This window comes from Chiloscyllium plagiosum, chromosome 15 (genome assembly GCF_004010195.1).
Source record: "Chiloscyllium plagiosum isolate BGI_BamShark_2017 chromosome 15, ASM401019v2, whole genome shotgun sequence".
NCBI lineage: Eukaryota > Metazoa > Chordata > Chondrichthyes > Orectolobiformes > Hemiscylliidae > Chiloscyllium > Chiloscyllium plagiosum.
In genome coordinates this window covers 45195022-45220172 of record NC_057724.1, presented here as the reverse complement: position 1 = coordinate 45220172, position 25151 = coordinate 45195022, and the positions used below count along the sequence as shown (strand labels likewise).

The 25151-nt window shown below is 39.6% G+C and overlaps 1 protein-coding gene across 7 annotated transcripts in view; it reads left to right on the top strand.

The window, feature by feature from the left end:
* LOC122557280 (synaptotagmin-like protein 2) overlaps positions 1–24095 on the top strand; it is a 110197-nt gene extending 86102 nt beyond the window's left edge. For all 7 annotated transcript variants that reach the window (XM_043704811.1, XM_043704812.1, XM_043704813.1 and 4 more), the window contains 9 exons: positions 8129–8220; positions 9928–10029; positions 11713–11882; positions 12634–12736; positions 13830–13991; positions 15271–15349; positions 16933–17032; positions 19169–19374; positions 21303–24095. In XM_043704811.1, coding sequence (XP_043560746.1) covers positions 8129–8220; positions 9928–10029; positions 11713–11882; positions 12634–12736; positions 13830–13991; positions 15271–15349; positions 16933–17032; positions 19169–19374; positions 21303–21448 — 1160 coding nt within the window. In that variant the 3' untranslated portion in view covers positions 21449–24095. The remainder of the gene's footprint in view (positions 1–8128; positions 8221–9927; positions 10030–11712; positions 11883–12633; positions 12737–13829; positions 13992–15270; positions 15350–16932; positions 17033–19168; positions 19375–21302) is intronic.
* Positions 24096–25151: the final 1056 nt, after the last annotated feature.

Sequence of the window (25151 nt, the reverse complement as noted above, 5' to 3'; positions counted from 1 at the left end):
TACCATGGTATTCGAACAGATGAAAGACTCAACTGACAATCAAGGTATTATTCAATGTATAATTTCAGTTACGTCACACTGTAAACTTTTGCTATAAATTCTGTGTCTTAGAATTGTGTCCTCCACTATCACCTGATGAAGGAGTGGCGCGCCGAAAGCTAGTGTGCTTCCAATTAAACTTGTTGGACTATAACCTGGTGTTGTGTGATTTTTAACTTTGTACACCCCAGTCCAACACCGGCATCTCCGAATCATGAATTTAATAAAACATTGAACAACAGAACTGACTTTGAAAGAATGTGGAGAGCCTTTAAATGGTTAATTAGTAAGTTTTTAAGCCAAAATTTACAAAAGTGTTTGCAAGAGTATTTGAGATTCTGCTTTCACTTCAAGCAAATCACAATTTAAATTAATCAAAGAATTTAAAATGATTTATTTTGTTGCTTTAATTTCTTGGTTGGGTGTCCAGGATTTCCATAATTTGATTGACTGTTTGTCACCAAGATGACCGATCCATGCCAACAATGCCAGTAAAGAACATTGGAATCTGTTACATTACTAATGAGGTAACATTCTCAACTACCATAACAAGGGCTGCAATATAACTAACATAGTCAAACATTGGCCTTGCTTCTTGTATAACAAAATGCTCCAATTAAATGACTTACTTGAAGACCTCAAACTCTCTTTTTAACAGCACTGTAGACATACCTACAATAGATGGAATGTCATTATTCAAGAATGTGGTTCACCACCACCTTCTCAAGGGCAAATGCTGGTCTAGCCAACAGTGCTTTCATTCCATGAAAGCATCATGAAATAAATCAATTTAGTTTAGGTGATCTACATATTAAAGGTGTTATTCACATGAAAGAGAATATGATTGAAAGCTGCATTAATTTCCTTATACTGACATCAGGAACAAAGGTAGTGATGGGGTCAAGGTCATCATCAAAAATTTGGAAATACATAAGATTGAAATCAACTTTTCATAATGACTTTGTTCCTTCAGCTGTCCACTCTGTCCAGGCCATTCAGAATTCTATAAGTTTCAATTATATACCCCCTCATCCTTCTAAATTCCATCAGGTATAGACCCGGAGTCCTTAAACGCTCCTCATATATTAAGGCTTTCATTCCTGGGATCATTCTTGTGAGCCTCCTCTGGACCTGCCCCAGGGCCAGTACATCCTTCCTGAGGTATGGGGTCCAATATTGCTCACAATACTCCAAATGTGATCTGACCAGAGCTTTATAAAGCCTCAGAAGAACATACCTGCTTTTATGTTCTAGTTCTCTCAAAATAAATGCCAACATTGTATTTGCCTTCCTAACCACCAACTCAACCTGCAAGTTTACCTTAAGAGAATCCTGGACTGAGACTCCCAAGTTCCTTTGCACTTCAGACTTCTGAATTTTCTCCCCATTTAGAAAATGATCTTTGCCTCTATTCTTCCTACAAAACTACATGACCTCACATTTTCCCAAAATTGTATTCCATCTGCCACTTTTTTGCCCACACTCCTAAACTGTCTAAATCTTTCTGCAGCCTCCCTGCCTCCTCAATACTGTCTGTCCCTCCACCTATCTTTATATCATCTGCAAACTTAGCCAGAATGCCCTCAGTTCCTTCATCTAATATATAAAATGAAATATTGTGGTCCCAACACTGACCCTTGCACAACACCGCCAGTCTCTGGCAGCCATATTAAGAAGGACCCTTTTATCACCACTTTCTGCTTTCTGCCAGACAGCCAAGCTTCTATCCATGCTAGTACTTGCCTCTAATACCGTGGGCCTTTATCCTACTCAGCAGCTTTCTGGAGGGTACCTTGTCAAAGGCCTTCTCCAAGTCCAGATAGATAACATCCATTGGGCTCTCCTTGGTCTAACCTGCTTGTTACCTCCTCAAAGAATTCTAACAGATTTATCAAACAAGACCTTCCCTTGATGAAAACATGCTGATCTTGCCCTGTACTTCCAAGTATTCAGAAATCTTGTCTTTCACAATGGATTCCATAATCTTACCAAGGACTGAGGTACGGCTAATCGGCCTGTAATTTCCTGTCCTTTGCTTCACTCCCTTTTTGAACGGGGGGGTTACATTAGTGATTTTGCAGTCCTCTGGGACCCTCCCTGACTCTAATGATTGCTGAAAGATCAACACTAATGCCTACACTATCTAATCAGCTATCTCCTTCAGAGCTCTGGGGTGTAGTCATGTGATTTATCTACCTTCAGACATTTCAGTTTGTCTAGCACCTTCTCCTTGGCGATGGCCACCATACTTACGTCTGCCCCCTCTGACTCTCTTGAAGTTTTGGGATATTACTCGTGTCTTTTATCATGAAGACTGACACAAAGTACTTATTGAGTTCTTCAGTCATTTCTTTGTTTCCCATTACTACTTCTCCATCATTATTTTCCAGCAGCCCAATGTCCGCTTTTGCCTCTCTTTTGCCCTCTATATTTCTAAAGAAACTCTTGCAATCTTCTTTTGTATTACTGGCTAGCTTACCCTCATATTTAATTTTCTCCCTCCTTACTTATTTTCTCGTTATTCTGTGTTGGTCTTTGCAGGCTTCCCAATCCTCTGCCCATCACCATATTATATGCTTTCTCTTTTGCTTTGATGTTGTCCCTAACTTCTCTTGCCAGCCATGGTTGCCTCATTCTTCCTGTATCATGCTTCTTTCTCCTTGGGATGAATCTCTGCTGTGTCTTGCGAATTACTCCCAGAAACTCCTGCCATTGCTGTTCCACTGTCTTTCCTGCTCTTCTCCCAGTCAATTCTACCCAGTTCCTCCCTCATACCTCTGTATTTGTCTTTATTCAGCTGTAATACCGTTACATCTGATTCCACCTTCTCCCTCTCAAATTGCAGAGTAAATTCAATCATATTATGGTCACTGTCTCCTAAGGGTTCCTTTACCTTAGGCTCCCTCATTTGCCCACCTGTCTGTCTTTTTGATTGGATACATATCATTGGATATTTAGCTCCCACTCCTCCTGACCCTCTTGCAGCCATGTCTCCATGATGCCCACCACATCATACCTGCCAATTTCGATCTGCCCCACAAGATCATTTATCTTATTTCATGTATTATGTGCATTCAGATACAACACCTTCAGTCCTGTATTGCTGTTGCTCTTCTAATTGTCATCCCTTTATCCAGTGTGCTTGAAGTTTGATTCTGAACCCTTTCCAAACACTCTGTCCTATTTTATATTCTGGAGACTTTAATAAATGCTCCTGAGTTCTCCTTTTTTTTCATTTCTTTTTCATATTTTTCCATGCAGTTGAATCTACCCCCACAGATGTTAACCTGCTGCTTTGTTTCCCATAGGCTCCCTCATTTGCCCACCTGTCTGTCTTTTTGATTGGATACATATCATTGGATATTTAGCTCCCACTCCTGACCCTCTTGCAACCATGTCTCCATGATGACCCCCCACCCCACTTCCTAGTTAAAGTCCTGTTGACCACCCTATTTACCCTTTTCGCTATTTACCCTTTTCGCTAGAACACTGGCCTGGCTTGGTTCAGGTGGAGACCTTCCCTGCGGTACAGATTCCTCCTGTTCCAATAGTAATGCCGGTGCCCCATGAAAAGGAACCCCTCTTTCACATTCCACTCTTTTAGCTACATGTTTACTTCCCTTATTCTCATGTCCCTATATCAATTTGCACTTGGCTCAGGTGATAATACGGAGATTATAACCCTTGAGGACCTATTCTTTAATTTAGTTCCTAGTTCCTGATAATCCCTAAACAGATTCACCCATCTCTGGACTCATAGCAGAAGCTGTAATGCAAAGATTAGAACAAACAGTCTTACTGCAAATTCAACCCAAACTCTGGGTCAGATATGTGGATGACACCTTTGTAATAATTAAAAACACAGAAATAGAAAACACACACCGGATCATCAACGCCACACTCACAGGAATCTGATTCACTAGAGAGGAAGAAAAGGACAACCAGCTCCTATTCCTAGACGTGATGGTACAGAGAACACCAAATGGAGAATTCACCACAAAGGTATACAGGAAAACCACACACACAGACCAAGTCCTGAACTACGAAAGCAACCACCCCAACACTCACAAAAGAAGTTGCATCAAGACACTGTTCAAAAGGGCCACAACACATTGCAGCACACCAGAACTGCGAAAAGAGGAAGAAAAACACCTCTACAATGTATTCGCCAAAAACGGATACTCCTGCAATTTCATCAACAGATGCCTAAGGGAAAGACAACGGAATGATGACATGCCACAACCCAAAGAACTAGCCATGTTACCATACATCAAGAACATTTCTGAACTGACTGCCAGACTACCAAGACCACTAGGACTCATAACAGCACACAAACCAACAGCCCCACTCTCAGACAACAACTCACCAGGACAAAGGACCCGATACCCAGCATGAGCAAAACCAACATAGTGTACAAAATCTCATGCAAGGACTGCACAAAACACTACATAGGACAATCAGGAAGACAGCTAACGATCTGTACCCATGAACACCAACTAGCCACGAAACGACACGACCAGCTATCCTTAGTAGCCACACACACAGATGACAAGCAGCATGAGTTCGACTGAGACAGAACTACTATTATAGGATAAGCCAAACAGATAACAGCCAGGGAATTCCTAGAGGCATGGCACTCATCCACAAACACATCGACCTGGACCCAATATACCGGCCACTTCAGCGGACAGCTGGAACTGACAACCGGAAGCAGCAGAGACAAACCACTATAAATGCCGGAGGAAGCATCACAGAAGCGCTTCACAGGAGGCTCCCAAGCACTGAGGATGTCACCTAGACAGGGGACGAAATGTCTGCAACACAAATTCCCAGCTCGGCAAACAGAACCACAACAATGAGCAGCCGAGCTACAAATCTTCTCACAAACTTTGAACAGGTCACCTTTCTTGAACTTTCCTACATTGTTCGTCCCGATGTGGACCACAACAACTGGATCCTCCCCCCTGTTTAATGAGTATCTTTACCAGGAGATCCCCCATGCTCACTGAGAAAGGCCATCTGGTCAAAGCTTGCCATATGAGCCCCTTCATTGGTCATCTGCAGGCTACTTAAAGTCATCGAGTCATACAGCACAGAAACACACCCTTCCGTCCAACCAATCTATGCCAATCATTGTCCCAAACTAAACTAGTCCCTCCTGCCTGCTCTTGGCCCATATCCCTCCAAACCTTTCGTATTCATATACCTATCCAAATGCCTTGTAAACTTTGTAACTGTACCCGCATTTACCACTTTCTCAGAGTTTATCCCACACGTGAATCACTACCTGTGTAAAAACCTTGCCTCTTATGCCAGCTTTTAAATTTCCCTCCTCTCATCTTTAAAATGTGCCCCCGAGTCTTGAAAACCCCCTCCTCGGGGAAAGACAACTACCATTAACTCTATCTATACTTGTCATTATTTTATAAACTTATATTAGATCGCCCCTCAACCTCTTATGCACCAGCTTATTCAGCCTTTCTTTATAATTCAAACCGTCCATACCCGGCAACATCCTGATAAATTTCTTCTGAACCCTCTGGAGCTTGATAATATCCTTCCTATAACTGGGTGACCAGAACAGGACACAGTATTTCAGAAGAGGCCTCACCAATGTCCTGTACAACCTCAACATGTCTTTCCAACTCTTATACTCAAAGGACTGTGCAATGAAGGCAAGTGTTCCAAACACCATTTTAACTACACTGTATATACATGAGGCAAACTTCAAAGAATTATGTACCTGCACTCCTCTGTTCTACAACACTACCCAAGGCCCTACCATTAATTGTATAAGCTGAAAATGTGTTGCTGGAAAAGCGCAGCATCCAAGGAACAGGAGAATCGATGTTTCGGGCATAAGCCCTTCTTCCTGAAGAAGGGCTTATGCCCGAAACGTCGATTCTCCTGATCCCTTGGAAGCTGCCTGACCTGCTGCGATGTTCCAGCAACACATTTTCAGCTCTGATCTCCAGCATCTGCAGCCCTCACTTTCTCTCATTAATTGTATAAGCCCTACCTTTGTTGTTGTACCAAAATGCAATGCCTCGCATTTATCCAGATTGATCTCCATCTGCCATTTTTCAGCCCATTGATCCACTTCATCAAGATCCATTTGTAATCTTAAAAAACCTTCCTCACTGTCTACTATGCCAACAATTTTGGTGCCATCTGCAAACTTCCTAACCATGCCTTCTATAATGTCATCCAAACCATTTATATGAATGATAAACTAAAGAAGACCGAAGGGCCTGTTTCCACACTGTAAGTAATCTAATCTAATCTAAAAAAAAGACCCAGAACCAATTCTGTGGACCACTCCAGTCCAAAAAGCAACCTCACACCATATTCTCTGTCTCCTGCAGTTAAGTCAGCTACATATCCAGTTTGCAAGCTCACCCTGAATCCCATGTGACATTACTAATTAGTCTACCATGCAGAACCTTATCAAAGGTTTTACTAAAATCCAAAAAAAATGTCTAGCTTAGAGTGGTGCTGGAAAAGCACAGCCGGTCAGGCAGCATCCGAGGAGCAGGAAAATTGACATTTCAGGCAAAAGGCCTTCATCAGGACAGTCCTGATGAAGGGCTTTTGCCCGAAATGTCGATTTTCCTGCTCCTCGGATGCTGCCTGACCAGCTGTGCTTTTCCAGCACCACTGTTACCTAGACTCTGATTTCCAGCATCTGCAGTCCTCACTTTTGCCTAGTCCAAAAAAACAATGTCTACTGCTCTGCCATCATCAATCTTTTTGGTAACTTCCTCAAAAAACGTAATCAAGTTTATGAGACACAAGTTACTTCACCCAATCCGTGCTGACTATCCCTAATTAATTTTTGCCTCTCTAAATGTCCATAAGTCCTGTCTTTTATAATCACCTCCAACAATTTACCCACAACCGAAGTCAGACTCATAGGTCTATGTAGTTCCCTGGTTTCTCCTTGCAACTTTTCTTAAACAAAGGTACAACATTAGCCATCTTCCAGCCATCAGGCACCTCACCTGTAGTTATAGATGATGCAAATATTTCTGCAAGGGTTGTCGTAATTTCCTCTCTTACTTCCCACAACGTTACGGGATACATTAAATCAGGTCCGGGAGATTTATCCACCTTTATGTTCTCTAAGCCACCCTGAATTTTCTTTTCTGTAATGTGAACTGTTTGTAAAACATCAAAATTTATTTGGTCAATCATTTCCAGGGACACAATGTCTCACCCTGCATGAAGCTGCCAGCCAATTAGATGGCGGCAGCCACTATATGGAGGCCATGGCAATTGGCAGCTCAGCAGTGCCAAACAACAGGAGCAATGGGAATGGGGTGCATTCATAGGGTGTTGCTCACTGGGAGAGAAGTGTTAGAAAGTTGGATATAGAGACAGAAGTGGGGATTTCAGCAGCCACATCCTGCTTCCCACTTGTGTCCTCAATCCCAGATTGGAATAAATCCAGCTCCCCCCGCTCCCTAACCACCTCAAATCAGATACCTGTACCCCACTGTAGTAATTAGGAATGCTGCCACATATCTTGCCTGCTGGGCACTCAGTTATTTTGCTGGTGACAGAAAGAGGACCTTAAGTGGTTGTTAATTGACCACTTGATTGCCTTAATTGGCAGTGAGTCAGAAGCCCTTCCCACCCAGAGATTAATTTTTGAGATGGTGTGAAGAAGCTGGTATCATCTAATGCCAAACCAGCTGATTATTTGTCTTTTCTCCCACCTTCCCCACCACGTTTATCACTAACATCTGTCATAATGGGAATTTTGACACAAGTGGGGCTGCATTCAGTACTCCTTTGCTTGTGATTTCAACCAATCAGCTCTTCCCTCCTCCTACACTTTCAATTTCAGTCTTGTGTTTTAAATGAAATATCTGTAGCTCAGGCATTACCATCATTCTAAATCATGTTGAGTGAATTAAACCTCTATTCAAAAATGGATATTTTGGTGAGTATTTTTTGAGCTGTATATGAGGTTACATTTAAAGATGATTTTGAAGTATGGTGGAATTTCTTGTGTCATTGCAGCAAAGTGATTCTTGCTTGATGTCTATCACACTGTCATATTTTAATACCAAATCTGTTTCTTCAGCTGATGACAAGCCCCCTGCAGTAAATATTCCAACTTTGGAGCATTCAAGGGTGAAGGAGCTGAGCAAGTCTGTTCCTATGCTCATGACTGAGGTAATGGAATCTAATTATGAGCAGGAACCATTGATAGTGAAGGCTGGCCATATGCATTATTGATGAAGGGCTTTTGCCCGAAATGTTGATTTTCCTGCTCCTCAGATGCTGTCTGACCTGCTGTGCTTTTCCAGCACCACTCTAATCCACACTCTGACTTCCAGCATCTGCAGTCCTCACTTTTGCCATATGCATTAGATGAATGGTACTAATTGCCCCCAAAAATGTTGAGCTGTCGAACCGTAATGAGACTTTGGCATTTGAAAAAAAAATCTCCTGAGCCCAAACCTTAAATGAAGTCACTAGTTACATTTATCTGAGTTAATTAAATGACAGTAAAGTAATATGTTCAGAAAGCCTGCCTTATTCAAAGTTTAATACACCAAATAAGATGAATTATTTAGACAATAGTGAAGCAGATTCAGGGAGGTGGGATCAATTGTCTTGAGTCAAGTCCACTATAGAATCCGTGGGAAATATTGTAATGTTGATTAACATAGGCAAAAATGATTTCATACTTTTATTCAAGGTCATGGATGAACTTTGTTTAAATCCTGCATATGATCAAATGCTAGGATATGTAGGGTAATTGCAAAGCTTGGAATCTGGTAAGCAGGCAGGTGCATACCATGTACTGGGGAGACTGACTGTATCACTGCAGTGAAGAAGACAAAACGCAAAATCTGTAGATTAATCACTACTGCTCTGTAAGGTATTTACTAAACTTTTCTAAATCATTCAATATTCACCCTACTATAGTTTTTGTTGATCATTAGAATTTACTGTATATAACCTTCATTGCTGACACTACGTTTGCAACCTTCCTTCAAGGTAAAATGTGTTTTTGCTCTCAACAAGTAACTTTAAAATCTATCTTTCCAAGACTTGAATATTTCTTCGATTGCTGAAGCAGGTCTTCAGAAAACATTACAAACAAGACACTAAACCAAAATTTTCATCCGCCTTTTCACGTGGATGGCATTATTTGAGTAGGAGAAAGTGAGGACTGCAGATGCTGGTGAGCAGATTTAAGAGTCTGGTGTTGGAAAAACACAATAGGTCAGGCAGCATCCGAGGAGCAGGCTTATGTTGATTCTCCTGCTCCTCGGATGCTGCCTGACTGGCTGTGTTCTTCCAGCACCGCACTCTTGGCATTATTTAAGTATCAAGTTTTAGTGCTCTACTGGTTAATATTCCATCCTCAATCAAACCATTAAAAAGTATTTCAACGGTCATTCACTCTGTGACCTTTCAGAGGTATTGCTGGTGTAGAATGACTGATGTATTTCCTTATATAACAATAAATCAATCGCTTGAAGTATTTTGATTTGCAAACTTTGAACTGCTTTTATAATGTTGAGTAATAAGGTGGCATGGTTTCTTCATGCAAGCCTAATGCATTTGGCTTCAACTCAAAAGCAAGGCCTATATTCCCCTGTCCCTTCCAACCAGTGGTCAGCCAAAGTGAATCCAGGTAACCTTTAAACTGACCAACTAACTGTGTTGTCTGTCAGTGATACCACTGTAAGCAATAAGTGGGGCAACAAGAATTTTACAAAATAAATAATTTTTGGATGGTAAGGAAGGCTCAAATAAATTTGTTAGTTTATTTTGCCTCAGATTTATGATTCAAGGTCTTGTGCATTTTCTGTAATTCTAAGCTGAAAGATATTGAATTACATTATTCCATTGATCTTGTTTTGACAGAGTGAATCAGACTCTGCTTCAGAGGTCAGCTTCAACATTGGATGGCACAGGAAGACTCCCAGCGATGCCAGCCATTCCTCAGATATGGCATCTGTGTCTTCAGTATGAATTTATTTGTTTATTGTCTATGCAGAAAGCCAGATCTTTGAATACACAGATGTTTGAAATAGAGGGCTTGACAACTGTAGCTGCCCCTCTCTGCTGGTTTGGCTAATTTTCTAAGTTGGAATATAAATAAATCCGCTTGTAAATTTCAGTCTGTGAGTGCCGTGGGAGGCAAGAGATATGCAATTGACAATCAATGAACTCCAAGGTCTTCCTGAGCCATAGGCTACTGAATACTTCTACCACACCATCTAGAAAATGTCAATTCACAATATTCAATAATATTTATTGCCATAAACAACAAACGGTAGATCTCGGGGAATATAACTGTACAGTTTGGAGTACCACGAGGCAGAATAAGGCAAAGGGTCAGGGCTAACATCTTTGTAGATAGGAACTTTGGAACCCCATGCAAAGTGGGTGATTGATAGGTTTCTCACTCTGTGTAACAGGTGACATAGTGGTATGCAGTGCCTGCCAGAGCTGATTTTAATTGAATTTCAAATTTCATGAGCGAGGAACTCCCTTGTATGTTATTGGGGAGTAACCTGAGTTGTGTCTTGCTATCGGCCATTGCTAACTTTTAGAAGAATTTATGTCACCATTCTTCCACTCATCAGTAATTCCTCAGTATGAGCATTGATTGCTACATAATTTAATGAGTGGTGCAGTTTCCCGTAGTTGTAATTACTGACCAGTCAAATCTTTTTAAATGGCAAACTGCATGTTACAAACTGCAAGAATTCCATGCTAAATTGACCGATGGACTATTGTGCATACATGACAGACAGCAACGGTAGGTAGTGTCATAAAGACTCAGCTCATAATCAACCTAACATTCCTCTCCCTGAACTCACCACCTATCTGCTCCTGCTATCCAACCTACCAAAGTTCACTGGTAAATTACCAGACTAATCCTTCTTACACTTCATGTGTAATAATTCGGAAAAGTGCTCTTGCATAATGGAGAAGAGGAGTGGATGTACCTTAAATTTCTTCTAGGTGTTTCTTGACAATATTTCAATGCAAAACAATTGGAATTATTCTCTGGAGCATTTGACTTGCATCTCTTTCTCCAATCCACTCCTCCATCTTTCCTGCTCTCAGAAATGCATTGACCATTTCATATCTTCAGTTCATGGATCTCCCCATTGAGGTTGATACGTTTAGTTATTTCCCTTTGGGTACCAGTGAAAGAACTCTGCATGTACCTTCCTTATGAAATAGACATGTAACTAGTTGTTCTTAGATGTAAGCCCTGCTTTTGAATGATCATTTTCATGTGTCCTGTCAACTTGTGTTTTTTTTCTAGTATGTATGGCACTGCATGGCAAAGTAGAACAAATATCCGAAGTTTATCTTGGATTCAAGATCACTAGAAACATTGTGATGCCCTTATTGTTATTTAAGCAAGCAATAATTCACTAAATATTTTGTTAGACCATAAGGAATATTTTTGATATTTTATGCTAATGATTTTGCTTATAAATCTGAGTTATACTTCCTGAGGAGAAATTTCACCATTTCATGGAATTATCATACTTCGATATCAACATTACCTTTGTAGAAATTCAGTGTAATAGTGATGACTTGCATATTTCCTCTGCAGATAAATCTGCCAATCTGAGTGAGGCCATAATGGTTGAAGTAGTAATAAGTGTCTATCAATGCCACCTTCAGGTGAGTGGAAGCATCATGAGTGTCTACAGTGGTGATTTCGGAAGCATTGATGCTCAGGGGTCAGTCCAGTTTGCTTTGGATTACAATGAGAAGAACAAAGAGTTCCAGATTTATGTGAGTCAGTGTAAGGATCTGGCTGTAGTGGATGAGAAGAAGGGTCGAACTGATGCGTAAGTAGATAACAGTTTTCAAGCTTCTTTTTAGAAACCAATATTTTCTCTACTGTTTCTTTTCCTTTACATTATTTTTATTTATGTGTTGGCATTCATGACACTGAGAGGAAACTAATCTACACTCTGACAACTTTCTTTCCCCTATTTAATTCTACTCCTGTTTCTGCTTTCCCCCCTTCACTTTCACACTCTTGTGCCCACTTTCCACCACACCCCAAAACCAGGCAGATAGCATTGTTCAGATCAATTGCTGTCAGATGAATGGCACAGTACACAGCACCTTCTCATTTTGCTACTTTGCTGCACCCTGCTCCTATTAGACACTCTGATAAGTTAATTTTTGTGCCTGCTACTTTCTGAACACCTGCATTCATATTGAACCTTTTAAGATGAAATAAGTTGGTGCTGTGCTGTTTTACATGTGAAATTCAATTTAGTAATCCTATCCCTGTCTGATGTCTCCACACATGCAAGAGTCACTGAATACTGATCAGCAATGGGACCCGTGCTACTGACATTATTGTCTCCTATCCTAACACAGAAGCATTCCTTACCCTCGTTTAGCTCATCTTTACCTAGAGACAACTGAGAAACCTTTCTTATATCAATGGGTCATTGGTGCTCTTGAGTAACTACTTCTATCCAAAGAAGAGCAAAGAAAGTTAGATTTAACATTCTTTTACTGTTTGAAATGCAATGCTGCATTATAATTCAAACAGCTAAAGCAGGTTGTTTTGGGTAATTGCAGGTATGTTAAGACCTACTTGCTTCCAGACAAGGCACGTATGGGCAAGAGGAAGACCTCTGTCAAAAGACGAAACATTAATCCGCTCTACAATGAAGTATTGAAGGTACAATGGGCGATGTTTGCAGTTTTTTGCATTGATTGGAAGACAGTAGATAGTTTTTAAGACCAAAACATTAAGTAGTTAAAAACTTCATTTGGATGTGCTTCTGTGATAGACTAGATACTAGAAAAGAATTCCTCACAAGCCAAAATCATATCATTCAAAGAGGTCATGTAGGTAGCATAGGTGCCACTTCAATGTAAATAGAATCTCGCATTCATAATTATACTTTTACTTTCCATCATCATCTTCATCTGTCTGATCGACTATTATTTTAGCTGCCACTACAGGAATGAAGCTAGAGACGTTACCCTTCATTAGGGCCATACAGTGTTAGAACCCATCTAAAGAAATGCTACATCTTCCCTAATGCCTATTGTAGCATTACATCCTTTCATGTTTGAATGTGGGAGGATCAGATGTTGTGAAGTTTTCCAACAGTTGTTTGTGTTAACTTTATTGCACAACAGGAAAAATGAAGAAAGAAAAAGGCAAAACACTGCATTTGTATTTGGGAATAAACAGGGGCTGCTTCCTTTTCCTGCATCACCACATTAACAGGCAATGAATGGTGATGTCATCCAATTCAGTTCATCTGGAAGAGAATGTCAAAATAAGTCCTGTCTGTATTGTTATGCCTAAGGCTTCTGCACTCAATCATAGTGATGTACTTCCGGTAAGAATTTGTTGCATTGCATCTTCACTCAGCCTCAGTCAGGATCTTCTGTAACAGAGTCAAGTTTGGGTAGAGTAGCACTTGGAATGAAGAGGAACCTGAGAGTTATCAAGGATATGGGCATCCTTGAAACTTCAAGGATATCTGGCACAGACTTCTAGGATATGGTCATGATGATGTGGTCATAATGTAGTTAGTCATGTGATGATATGGCAATCTTAATGCAACATGTGCACAGTCCATAGCACTGGAATGGAATGGAATTAATAACTAACTCATTTGGTTTCTAGTATTATTGGTTGAGGGATTCGTACTGTTGAAGCTTTGAAAAATATCAGTGCTTTATTTAATTACAACTGCAGTCTACTAGAAAATAATGTAATTTTTAAACAACAATATCTCCTTCCTTCCCCCCCACAGTACAAAATTGAGAAGAGTGTTCTCCTAATCCAAAAACTCAATCTGTCCGTCTGGCACAATGACACATTGGGCAGGAATAGCTTTCTGGGAGAGGTGAATGTGGATTTGGCCAGCTGGGACTGGAGTAATCGAGAACTTAACTGGTATCTCCTAAAGTCAAGGGTAAGTAACTTACTAAATGCCACCAACCTGACTGTAATCTTGTTGCAGATCTATCTTGTGGCCTTTTAGAAAAATGGTACTTTGGGGCAACACGTAGCAATGATAGAGAAAATTGCTAGGATTTTGAAAAAAGAAAGTACAAAACCTACCATATTGAAAATCAAGATTCCACATTGCATTCCATTTCCCCATGTCCATTCCCAAGTAGATCACCCTTCAGTTCTAACCCTGAATTGATTTGTGCTTGCATTTAATTGCTTTTTTAATGACATTCCCATTTTGAAAAATTCTGTTTCCCCAAAGTATAGCAAATCAAAATCACTCAAAAAGTGGCTTTCAGGTATTTCGTTCACATTGCTGGTTTTCTTCACAAAATAGTCGAAAAGTGTAGTGCTGGAAAAGCACAACAGGTCAGGCAGCATCTGAGGAGCAGGAGAGCAACCTTTTGGACATAAGCCCTTCAACAGAAATGTCAACTTTCCTGCTTCTCAGATGCTGCCTGACCTGTTGTGCGTTTCCAGCGCCACACTTTGCAACTCTGATACTTCAGCATATGCAGTCCTCGCTTTTTCTCACTCTTCTCAACAAAATAGTCGAGGTCTGATGGGAGAGATGGTTTGGCAGCAGAATTGGAGACAGTAAGGATACGTGCAGATTGGGATGGTCAGTTTTGTGTGGAATGAGATTCTTCCTGAACTGTAGAAATCAATGATATTTAATTGCAAGAAAGGCAACTGACCAAGGGTGTGAAATGTAGGGTGTTGTGTTAAGTATTGTGGAACTTCTCTTGATTTACCTTGTATTGTTCAGTGGGTGGGCAGGTTTAAGGGGAAAGCTTTTTCTGAATCTTTTTTTTTGGATTAGAGACTCTATAATGGAATAGATTACACATTTTCTGTGGAAAGAACAGCCTTGATGTTTTAAATTGCTGTCTGTTCGTTTCATTGGGCAGTCATTACTCAAGGCATTTGTCATTCCTTATGTACAGAGATGAAGGGTCACATGCATTGTTGAAATGAAATATCTAGAAATTCTGGTCAGAGTTGCGATACTCAACCATTAACTTCACAAAATGACATCTCCCCTTCACCATTGATAATGCATTGAGTGACATGAAGTTCCAAGTATCCATGCTGTAGAAATAATATAAACCAACCTCAGAAAGTTAGTCTTTTCCAGTCTACATGCCCTTTTAGCAAAGGGCATATGTTAATCACCACTAACTGAACAGAAGATGATGTTTTGCACAACTTTCAATTGTTTTTGACTTTATTTGCAGTGTCCAGCGATGGGAGTTGGAGTGGATCACAGAGGAGAAATAAACCTTGCTATCAAATATATACCACCCGGCACTTTGGGTAAAAATTGATCTGTCTTTCATTTGGTGTTTTTATGGTCTAGATTCCAGTTATATTCTCTCTGAGTCTCAATTTGGTTGAGATTTATCAATGATCTTTGAAAACTCCAGTCGGTATATCTTATTCTCCATCTCCTGCTGGCTAATTGGTGAACAGAATATGCAGTGTCTGCTCAGTGCTGCTTCAGTTTTTCAGCTGGTTAGTGTAGTCGAGGCAAAAATCTAAACTTGTGTTCCAGCAATGTGTGGCAGCAATCCACCAATATTCAACTAACCTGATTTTGTTCATTCTTAAATCATTTGTAAAATGAAAAATGTTGTGAGCATTTAAGCAATTGTCGACTTTTACCTCAATTTTGTGGAAGATTTATTGAAATTTACAGTTCCTTTACTTGCAACAGTGCTGGACAAGAACCTTCCTATCTCCACCTTACCACTTTACCATTAAGCAAGAAATCTTCTTACCAAAAAGTTACTCTTGGCTCACTAATGTTGTACAAAGACACTTTATTGTTTTTGTTGAAGAACCACAAATCATTATTGGATGCCAGTATATACTCAGGGAATTTTAGTTCCTTTGGTGAATTTATAATTCACTTGAGGAATGATGTCAAGAAGATAACAGATAATGGCTACATAGTAAACTTTGACTGAATATTTGCACTATTGGATCCAGTTGCAGAACAAGTTAATTGGAAAAGTCATTGACATAAAAGACGGTGTAGTGAGGATGTTTGCCTAGGGATCTTTTGAGAAGGTGAATGGTATAAGAGTTACCTGCATATAACAGATCAGATCAACCAAAAAGATCGAGTCCAGATTGATCAATTATTGACCCAAGTGACATTTTTACATTTCAATAAAAACATTGTTTTTCAAAATTAGCTTGAACATTTGTGATCCCAAATCCCATTGTTAGATTGACCATTTTCCTTTGCTTAGTATCACTCTGTATAGTTACATTGTGTATTTCAACCTGAGTGGGACATAGACATTGCTGTTTTTTAACTACTGCTAAATAATGAATGATCAAATGAACATCCAAGCGAAATGCACAGATTTGAGTGACTAATAATGCAGAGGTTCTTTTATTACCCCTCTGTACAGTTTATCTAGCTACCACACTGAGATTTTATCATTTTCAGGTTTGCAATGAACAGTGCAAATAATTCTGGAATAACTGTAGGGCAAGTTTTTAAAGTTATCTGATCATTAAGCTACTATATATACTGGTAGTTATTGACTCCTTCTGCCTGTGTTACGTACTTCACATATAGTTTGGGTCTGTAATATTCATCATTGTAGAAGAGCAATCAGGCCTATTAATTCTGGAGCCTACTTTGTTTTCTTGTAAATAGCAGGATGTCTGATGGCAGCATGGTGATCATGAGAGGAATCTTCTTTTTTTAGGGCTCTGTTATGATTGCTTGGGACAGTTTAGTCCTGATCAACCATCAAAAAGTAGAAAACCTTGATACATTTCTTCAATACCACATTGTCATTTTAATTTACTGCATTTTTGTTTTGGAAGTTGAAATATTTGCTTTTGAAAGGACTAATTTGCACTTTAAATAATTTATTAAGGTGCTGGAGATCCTCCCACTGGAGAGGTACATATTTGGATGAAAAATGCCAAGGATTTGCCCCAACTTCGATCATCTGGAGTGGACTCATTTGTGAAATGGTATTTTAATAGTTGTCTCTAATTGTTCACTGAATTCACAGATTTATTTCAATTTCAAATCCACAAAGGGGTTTGGAGCAAAAGGGGGATTTTTCATTTCATTGTCCCACGTATTTATTGACATTCGTAAACAAGATATTGGCCTGGATTTTGTCAGGACACAAAGTTGAAAACAAATGGGGTAGAGTAGGCCTGACAAGTTCAGATGCCCTTCAGGTACACAAGTGGTCAACATTGAACCTTCCCCAGGATTGAAGTTCCCACTGGTGGAGATATCATCCATTGAGAGCTGTCACCCAATCAGAATGTGGCAGCTTCTCATATCTCCAGCAGCAATAAAAGTATGGGTTTTGGTTGCACTGTATCCACCAGAGACCCAAGATTGTTCTGGGGCCCCAGACTAAAGGTGAGTATTATAATGGGAAGAGGAGTATAGGAACTGTGGCCACAGGAGTCAGTTGCAAGGGCCTGGGAGCTGCACCCCATTCCCAACATCAGGTCAATGAGTGCACACACAGTACAGAGAGGATAAAAGCACATTGTTTCTGGCCTACTTAGGCAGGTGATATCTGTGGAACTGTTTAAGCTTTTAGTGGTCTGGAGTCATGCTTTGCACATATCATTGAAGCTCCACCACTAAAGGGACCTGAATGAGATAGAAGATACTGAAAAGTTTAACCCTCCAAAAATAGGTGGGGAGGTTTTTTCTAAATGAGGGGATGGGTCTGAGTGGGATTCTTTTTGGAGGGTTAGTGTGGACCCAGTGGGCTGATTGGCCTGCTCCCATGCTGTAGGGATTCAATGATTTCAAAAAAGAATGAAGATTTCTCAAGCTTAGACTGTGATCTCCCCTCAGGACCACAATCTGTCCCTCCCCAGAGGATAATCTGCCTCCACAGAGACCGAGATGTCTCTCCACTGGCTAGGGCCTCAATTTCTCCTCAGTCGGGTCTCTAAAGCCAAACCAGGATCATTCCCAATTGACTGTGTTCTCTTTTTCCTAACCCTCCTCAGGCCAGGATCTCTCTCTGCATCTGACTATAATCTCACCCCACCGTACCCCAAGAATTGTGATCTCTCCTTGGGTCTGATCTTCATCCCCTGACAAGGATTATTTCTGCCCAGACTTCAACCTCCGCGATACCCTGTTATGTGCCCCATGCCTAATGACACCTGAACCATTGCAAACCCCCAGTCCACCCTGATCTCTCCTTGTGGAATCTGTAATTTTTCCATCAAAACTGTGATCTCTGTCCCTTAAGACCACCATCTCTCCACACAGATATACTCACTTACTCTCACACACAGACAGACAGACAGACACACACACACTTGTTTATAGTTAAAAATCACACAACACCAGGTTATAGTCCAACAGGTTTAATTGGAAGCACACTAGCTTTCGGAGCGATGCTCCTTCATCAGGTGATTGTGAAGGAGCGTCGTTCTGAAAGCTAGTGTGCTTCCAATTAAACCTGTTGGACTATAACCTGGTGTTGTGTGATTTTTAACTTTGTACACCCCAGTCCAACACCGACATCTCCGAATTAACACTTGTATATGGATCTGAAAGCGCTCATACTTTATTGAATACAGTAAGCATCACCTATTTCATCAGAGTAAAGAAAGAGCTATACAAGACAGAGCTGACGTCAATTTGCTCAGAACAGTCCTATCATAATGTCGAGTATAGTCGTGGAATCTGTAAATTGTTGCAGTAATACAATAAACTTCCTATTGTTTATCAACAAGACTCACCCATTCAACCAAAACGGTAGCTATCCTTACTCACGCTGTACCACTTAGGGGTTGAAGGGACCAAGACCCTTAATAGCCACACACCCTTTCCCCTCTAGCCCCACCCTTGACTACAATGTTTCTTTTCTTCCTCACCACCATCCTTTGCTCACCCACCCCTGCCGACATATACAATCTCAACTGCATCAGGAAATAAATCAGTTATGATACCAGGCTAATTTTATGAAATAAATTGGAATTTTAGAAGTCTTAAACCATTTTTCTTCCCATTGCCTGAATCAAGCTTTACTCCACTTACTTGTCATGTCCTCTGCAATACCTAATTTATTCCTCCATCTATTCTGTTCGGTTTAACTTGCCTCACTATTTATCCCTCAGTTATGTGCTTCCTGACACAAGTAAGAAGAGCTACCAGAAGACTCGGATTGTGAAGAAGGATACCAACCCTATTTATAATCATACTATTGTATACGATGGCTTCAGAACAGAGGATCTGAAAGAAGCCTGTGTTGAACTGACAGTATGGGATCATGAAAAACTGACTAATCATTTTCTGGGTGGACTCAGGCTGGGGTTTGGCACAGGTAAACATATCATTTCTCTTTGTGCTTGTTGTGGGTGGAACTTGATGTCCTCCATGGAAAGATTGTAGACCTGGCTATAGACCCCCAGCATGAACAGCTGCACAGTTTAGTTGAGTGGGGAATGATTGTCTCCTGTCAGTGATTCCTACAAAAGGACATGAGATAAATGATGGTCAAACACGTAATGTATAAAGGACTGGAGGAAACGGTTAGAGGTGATTGGGTGGGACAAGTCCATGAACAGATTTGGAAATAAGGACAATGATATATTAGTTCATGCAATCATATTGGAATCAGAGAAACCATTACAAACTGCCTTGTGCAGAAAGAAACATTGAAATTTGTGTCTTAAATGGCCTAGTTGTTTTTGGACATGGGATGGGCAGTAAGGACAGTTTTCCAGAAATTTACTGGAAAGAAGCAAGAAAGGTTGTGGACAATATTTTGTACATGAAGAGCAAAAAGAAATAGCCTTTAACTGATTCACATGTGTAAATAGTGGGTTGGGGGGTTCAGCTAAGTACCAAGCATTAGCTAAAGGATGCTGATTCTGAGACAACAGCCAAAGGGATTATCAGAATTGAGATTACAGGCATACAAAACAGGGAACAGAAAAACTGCAATCTTTCCACCATCCCAAACTTTCAGGAAAAACCAACATATGCAGGCTTACATCCTGAATAGGCAGTTGAAAAGGATTAGGCTGTGATCGTGGAAAATGCTATATTGTCAATGCAGTCAGACTCACATTGCATGTGACACTTGTTACATTGGTTAACTTGCTATATTTCGTAGTGACATGTTTATAATTCCCTATCCTGTTTATCGTCACAATGCATGTTCATAAAAAATGATACATATCTCTATTATTGTTTCTGCGCTTTCTACTGCTGATGGAGTTGAGAATTATTGTGCCTGAATGCAACATAATTAATAACCTGATGCCATCTAGTGACATAGGATAAATAGGCAACTACATATGCATGAGCATAGCTTAACTTTTTCAGCTACCCTTCAGGATTCAGCAGCACATGTGCAAAATACTAATTTGTTGGAACTGCAGATACAGAAAACTGAGATCCAGTTTTCTCATTATGATACAATAGGCCACATTTACGAACCACTATTGTTGATTCTTGTTGATCTTTCACTACCGACTACTCACTTCATCAAGAGATTTCCCATATATCAATGCTTAATTTAATATTGCATTTTAGTAGTTGTTTGGATAGACAGCTTCTCTTCCTTTCCAATATACTGAACTGGATTTACTGTGGGCTTCTGGAGTCTGAGTCGGGATCAAATGAGGATCTTGAACTCACATGTGCCAGAAGTGCACTAGCCTTGTAATTAGCTGCATTATCCTTTGCTGTCCTTTTATAGATGGTAAGTGGAATGTCAATGCTGCCGGTCCAGAGTGAGAATGTTTCTAGAGTTAAGCAGAACCAGTTGGAAAGGTGTACCTTGCAAGGAGTAATGCTGATAGAGGCATTATCTGAACAATGAGCTGTTACTTATGTGGCCACTATCAGGGAGCTATGGACCTGAAGCCCAAGAACCCTCTGTACATCAATGCTGTTCAGGGTGCTGCCACTAACTGTATACTTTTCTGTAACATTTGCACCTCGGACTTACCCAGATTAATCTCCATCTGCCATTTCTCGCTCCTGCCTGAAACTGACCTGTGTCCCGCTGGATCCTTTCATGACCTTCTACACTATCCACAGCTCCATCGATCTTTGTATCATCTTCAAACTCACTAACCCACCCAAATACATTTTCATCCAAGTCATTTATATATATCACAAACAGCAGCAGACCCAGCACCTCAGCTGAAGGAGTCATATAAATTTCATTTGTGTATGTGTGAGTTCAGTGGAGTTAGCAAATTTTCATACCGTTAATGCTTTAGGTCTTATGTTTTACAGGATATAGTTATGGAATCCCAGTAGAATGGATGGACTCTACAGAAGAAGAGATAGCTCTCTGGCAAGACATGGTGTCAAATCCTAATGAATGGATACCAGGCTCCCTGCTACTTCGGTCTCAACTGGGAGGCAAGAAGCTTAAGTGAAATAGCACTTTGTGCACAAAGACTTAATCTTGACCTTTACTGCCAAAATATTATTTGTCAATCAGCAACTGAATTGATAGTGCACTTAGAAGACTTGATAACATGAATCAAGCCTTTTTGTCTGTTTCAAATATTTTCACCTTGTAAAATGACTGAATGTATGCCTTTACAGATTTGAATCTTAAATTCTTTTTAAAGAAGCCATTTCAAATCTTTGTACAAAATCTATTTTCTTAAAATTCTTGTATCCCAACTTTCATTTGGCCCTCTACATTTCTATGGTAGTTTTCTGTGTCCCATCTGTAGTCTATTCCTGCTTGAAGTTTCTCAACAACACTGGACATGTAATTTCAATGTTATTTCTCTTCCATCCTGAATAATGTTTTGCTGAAATATGAAAAAAAATTAAAAGGATTCAGCAAGTCTTGCAGAATCTGTGAAATGGGAAACGAGTTAATGTTTTGGAACTGTAGGTTACAACTGAAAAGCCATTGGCCTGAACTGTTAACACAGTTTCTCTCTTCAAAGATGCTGCCTGAGCTATAGAGAATTTCCAGCATTTTCTGTTAATCTAGACTTTCAGCATCCATAGCATACTGTTTCACATAATTATTTTGTTGAAGAGATTCTCAGGAACACTCCAATGTTTTATACCAAAGAATGATGGAATAGCTCTCTGTACCCATAATTTTCCTTTACAGTGAGCTTCTGGTTTCAAAAATGATGTGGAGATGCCATTGTTGAACTGGAGTGGACAAAGTCAGAATATCACAACATCAAGTTATAGTTCAACAGATTTATTTAAAATCCCAAGCTTTTGGAGCACTACTCCTTCATCAGGTGATAGGTTTCATCTGATGAAGGAGCAGCACTCCAAAAGCTTATGATCTTACCTATTGTGAGACTTCTGACTTGTTTTCAAAATGCCACCTAGGAAGTTTCTGAGTAGAGGCCAGTTAAATAAATAAGAACCCTTTCACCTAATTTTTGCATATCTTTTAAAATAGTTCCTGTTTTTTTCCTGACTACACAATAAGTCAAACTGAATTCCTACATTTGAATATTACCAGTTGAATGTGCTGTGAACAGGCCTGAAGAAATACTGGTCAGAGATCTGACATAGGAACAATAGTTCTAGATAGCTCCTGAGATATATTGAGACTTGCTAACCCTAGCAGTTAGTAATATGGAGGATGGTCTTTACATCCATTTTGCTTTAAAGGACTCTTTAAATTTAATGTTTAGGTGATTCCCCCTCCCTCCACATTAATTAGCAGGTGTAAAAAATTCAGTTGCAAGAGGTTTCAATTAAGAGCTTGCCAGTTCTCATGCTTAAACTGACACTAATGTATGGAGCACTTTGAGGAAATTAGGTTTTGCTCAGAATCTAAGTGCTGCATTTACTTCCCTTAAGAAATGCCATAACTGAGGTCGTTCAGAAAATAAGTACCATATGAAAGGATCTTAAATAGAGCCATAACATCCATCTGGCTAAAGTTGGTTAGAGACTCGTCTGCACCTGTAGGATTGTAATATTATTGCCATAGTAGAAATGTATCTGTCAAATTGTTCAGTTAGGTAATTGCTGTTTAATTATCAATAGAGGAATTATTTTTTGTAGATTCCTTTTTAGGTTGTTTGTCTCACGTTTCAAATATTTGGATTGTTGTATGCAGTACATACCCCACATTCCAAATGCGCTTGTTTTATTGCTGTAGTATTAACAAGTAGGAGGCAAACGATGTTTTAGATAAATGTTGAAGCTTCCCTCAAGTCATATCATAACTTCTTGTGTTTAACCACCTGCTGCTGTGTTGTGCACCAACAATGTATTTGTTGTACATATTAAGTACCCCTCAGTTAATGACAGTAATTTAAACTTTAGGCATTACCTACTAACTACAAACAGTAAATTGCATTGGTGTGCTTTAAATATGCTGATGCTGCTTCAAGGATTGCGTCATCTAGCCACCTGACATGGTTGGAAACTTTATGTAATTTTTTAAAAGTTGAAGTTCTAATTGAAATGGGTGAAATATCAGTGAAGTTTGTCTATTACAATGTGAGACCATTTATGAATTCATTCCTCACTTTCATTTACCTGCTATATTTAGCAGCCTGATAAAGGGCTAACTGAACATTGTGATCAGAGAAGAATATATTTTGACATCAATATTAGGCTTAACCCTTTGTTATTCTGAGTGATGGACAAGATAGCTATTGATCACTCCATTTCTAACTGGACCACATTTCAGTTGTGCATAACATCTTCTCCCTGTAATTTTCTCACTGGAAACAATTGATCTGTTGAGCAAAAAGGCATGAATAAACCTTAAAAATTTGAGGTGTGGTTGTATGCCTTCACCTCATTCATAATATTTTTAAATCTCTACAACCTTCTACCATTACTTAATGGTTTTGTCGCTGCTATTTTCTGACACAATTTGCATTTCAATGTTTACATGTTGTAATATATTTCAGTGTTTGATTAGCTGGTATTTAATTTTTATTAAGATGTCATAAAGCTTTTTGGTGCAAAATCAATGGATCTCAATATTGTTGAATTCAACTTGCATGATGCCATTATTGTTTTTTTCGAACTGAACTTAAGAAACGAGAAGTGGAAATTTGAGCTATGATTTCATTTTTGGACAGATAATAAAAGAAATAATAAGTATGTCAGGTTCTTTTGTTGACCTAAATTTTTTTTTAAGGTTAATCTAACTTGAAAAAATATAACATCAAGTAGACGAAGAATCTGTGGTAATATGTGGGTATAATAATATAATAAATTGAAATTACATTTGAAGGTGTTCTGTTTTCTATTTTCCACTGGTCATCAGTACTTTTCTTTAAATAACATTTTTCTCCTTTCTCTCTTCTTTCTCTTTCTTCACTACTCTCTCCCACCTGACCAAGTTCCAAGTCCTGACTAAATAAGCATCGTTGCACTGTAACATTGACATTAACATGTGACATTGCATCCAGCATTGCTACCATTACAACTGATCCTGATTCTCACTGTTCACATACATACTGAGTTCCATCCTGATTTTATTCTATCTGTTCCCCTACTTCAAGGATGTTAACATTTTGTTTGTAGTCCTCAAATGAGAGTGGGCCAGGCCAAGCTGGTCTCTCTTGTTAGAAATTGTGGCTATTGCAGTAATTCAACAAGAAAGATAGAGAGCACGTAGATTAATCAGTTAAAGTATCTATGTCTTTGAGTAGGAACTGTTCTATCTTGTGCTTTAAATCAGGACTACTGCCTGCACACTGAGATACCAGGCTGGAATATAACTTAAGCTGCAGATGGCTTCAAAGACTGTTTGCTTCTTATCTCTACATAAGGTTCTTCCAACTCCTTAAGTAACGCTCCTTTATTTACAATTGTTCATAGTAGGTTATTAAATACAGTCTCTAAGTCTACAGTCTAAGACCTTTCTCAATGCTTGTACCAGACTGGTGGCTTCTGTCTTACTTGGCCTCCTCCATTGCCACAATGAACCAAATTTAAACTGGAGGAACAACACCTCATCTTCCACCTGGGCAGCATACAGCCCAGATGACTCAACATTGAATTCTCTAATTTTAGATAACCTCCCTTCCCTTTCCCCCAAATCCCTTCCCAGCCCCTGCCCCTCCCTTCAACTCCTCCCAGCCACCTACCGGATTCATTCCTCCCACTGACCAATCAAGTTGT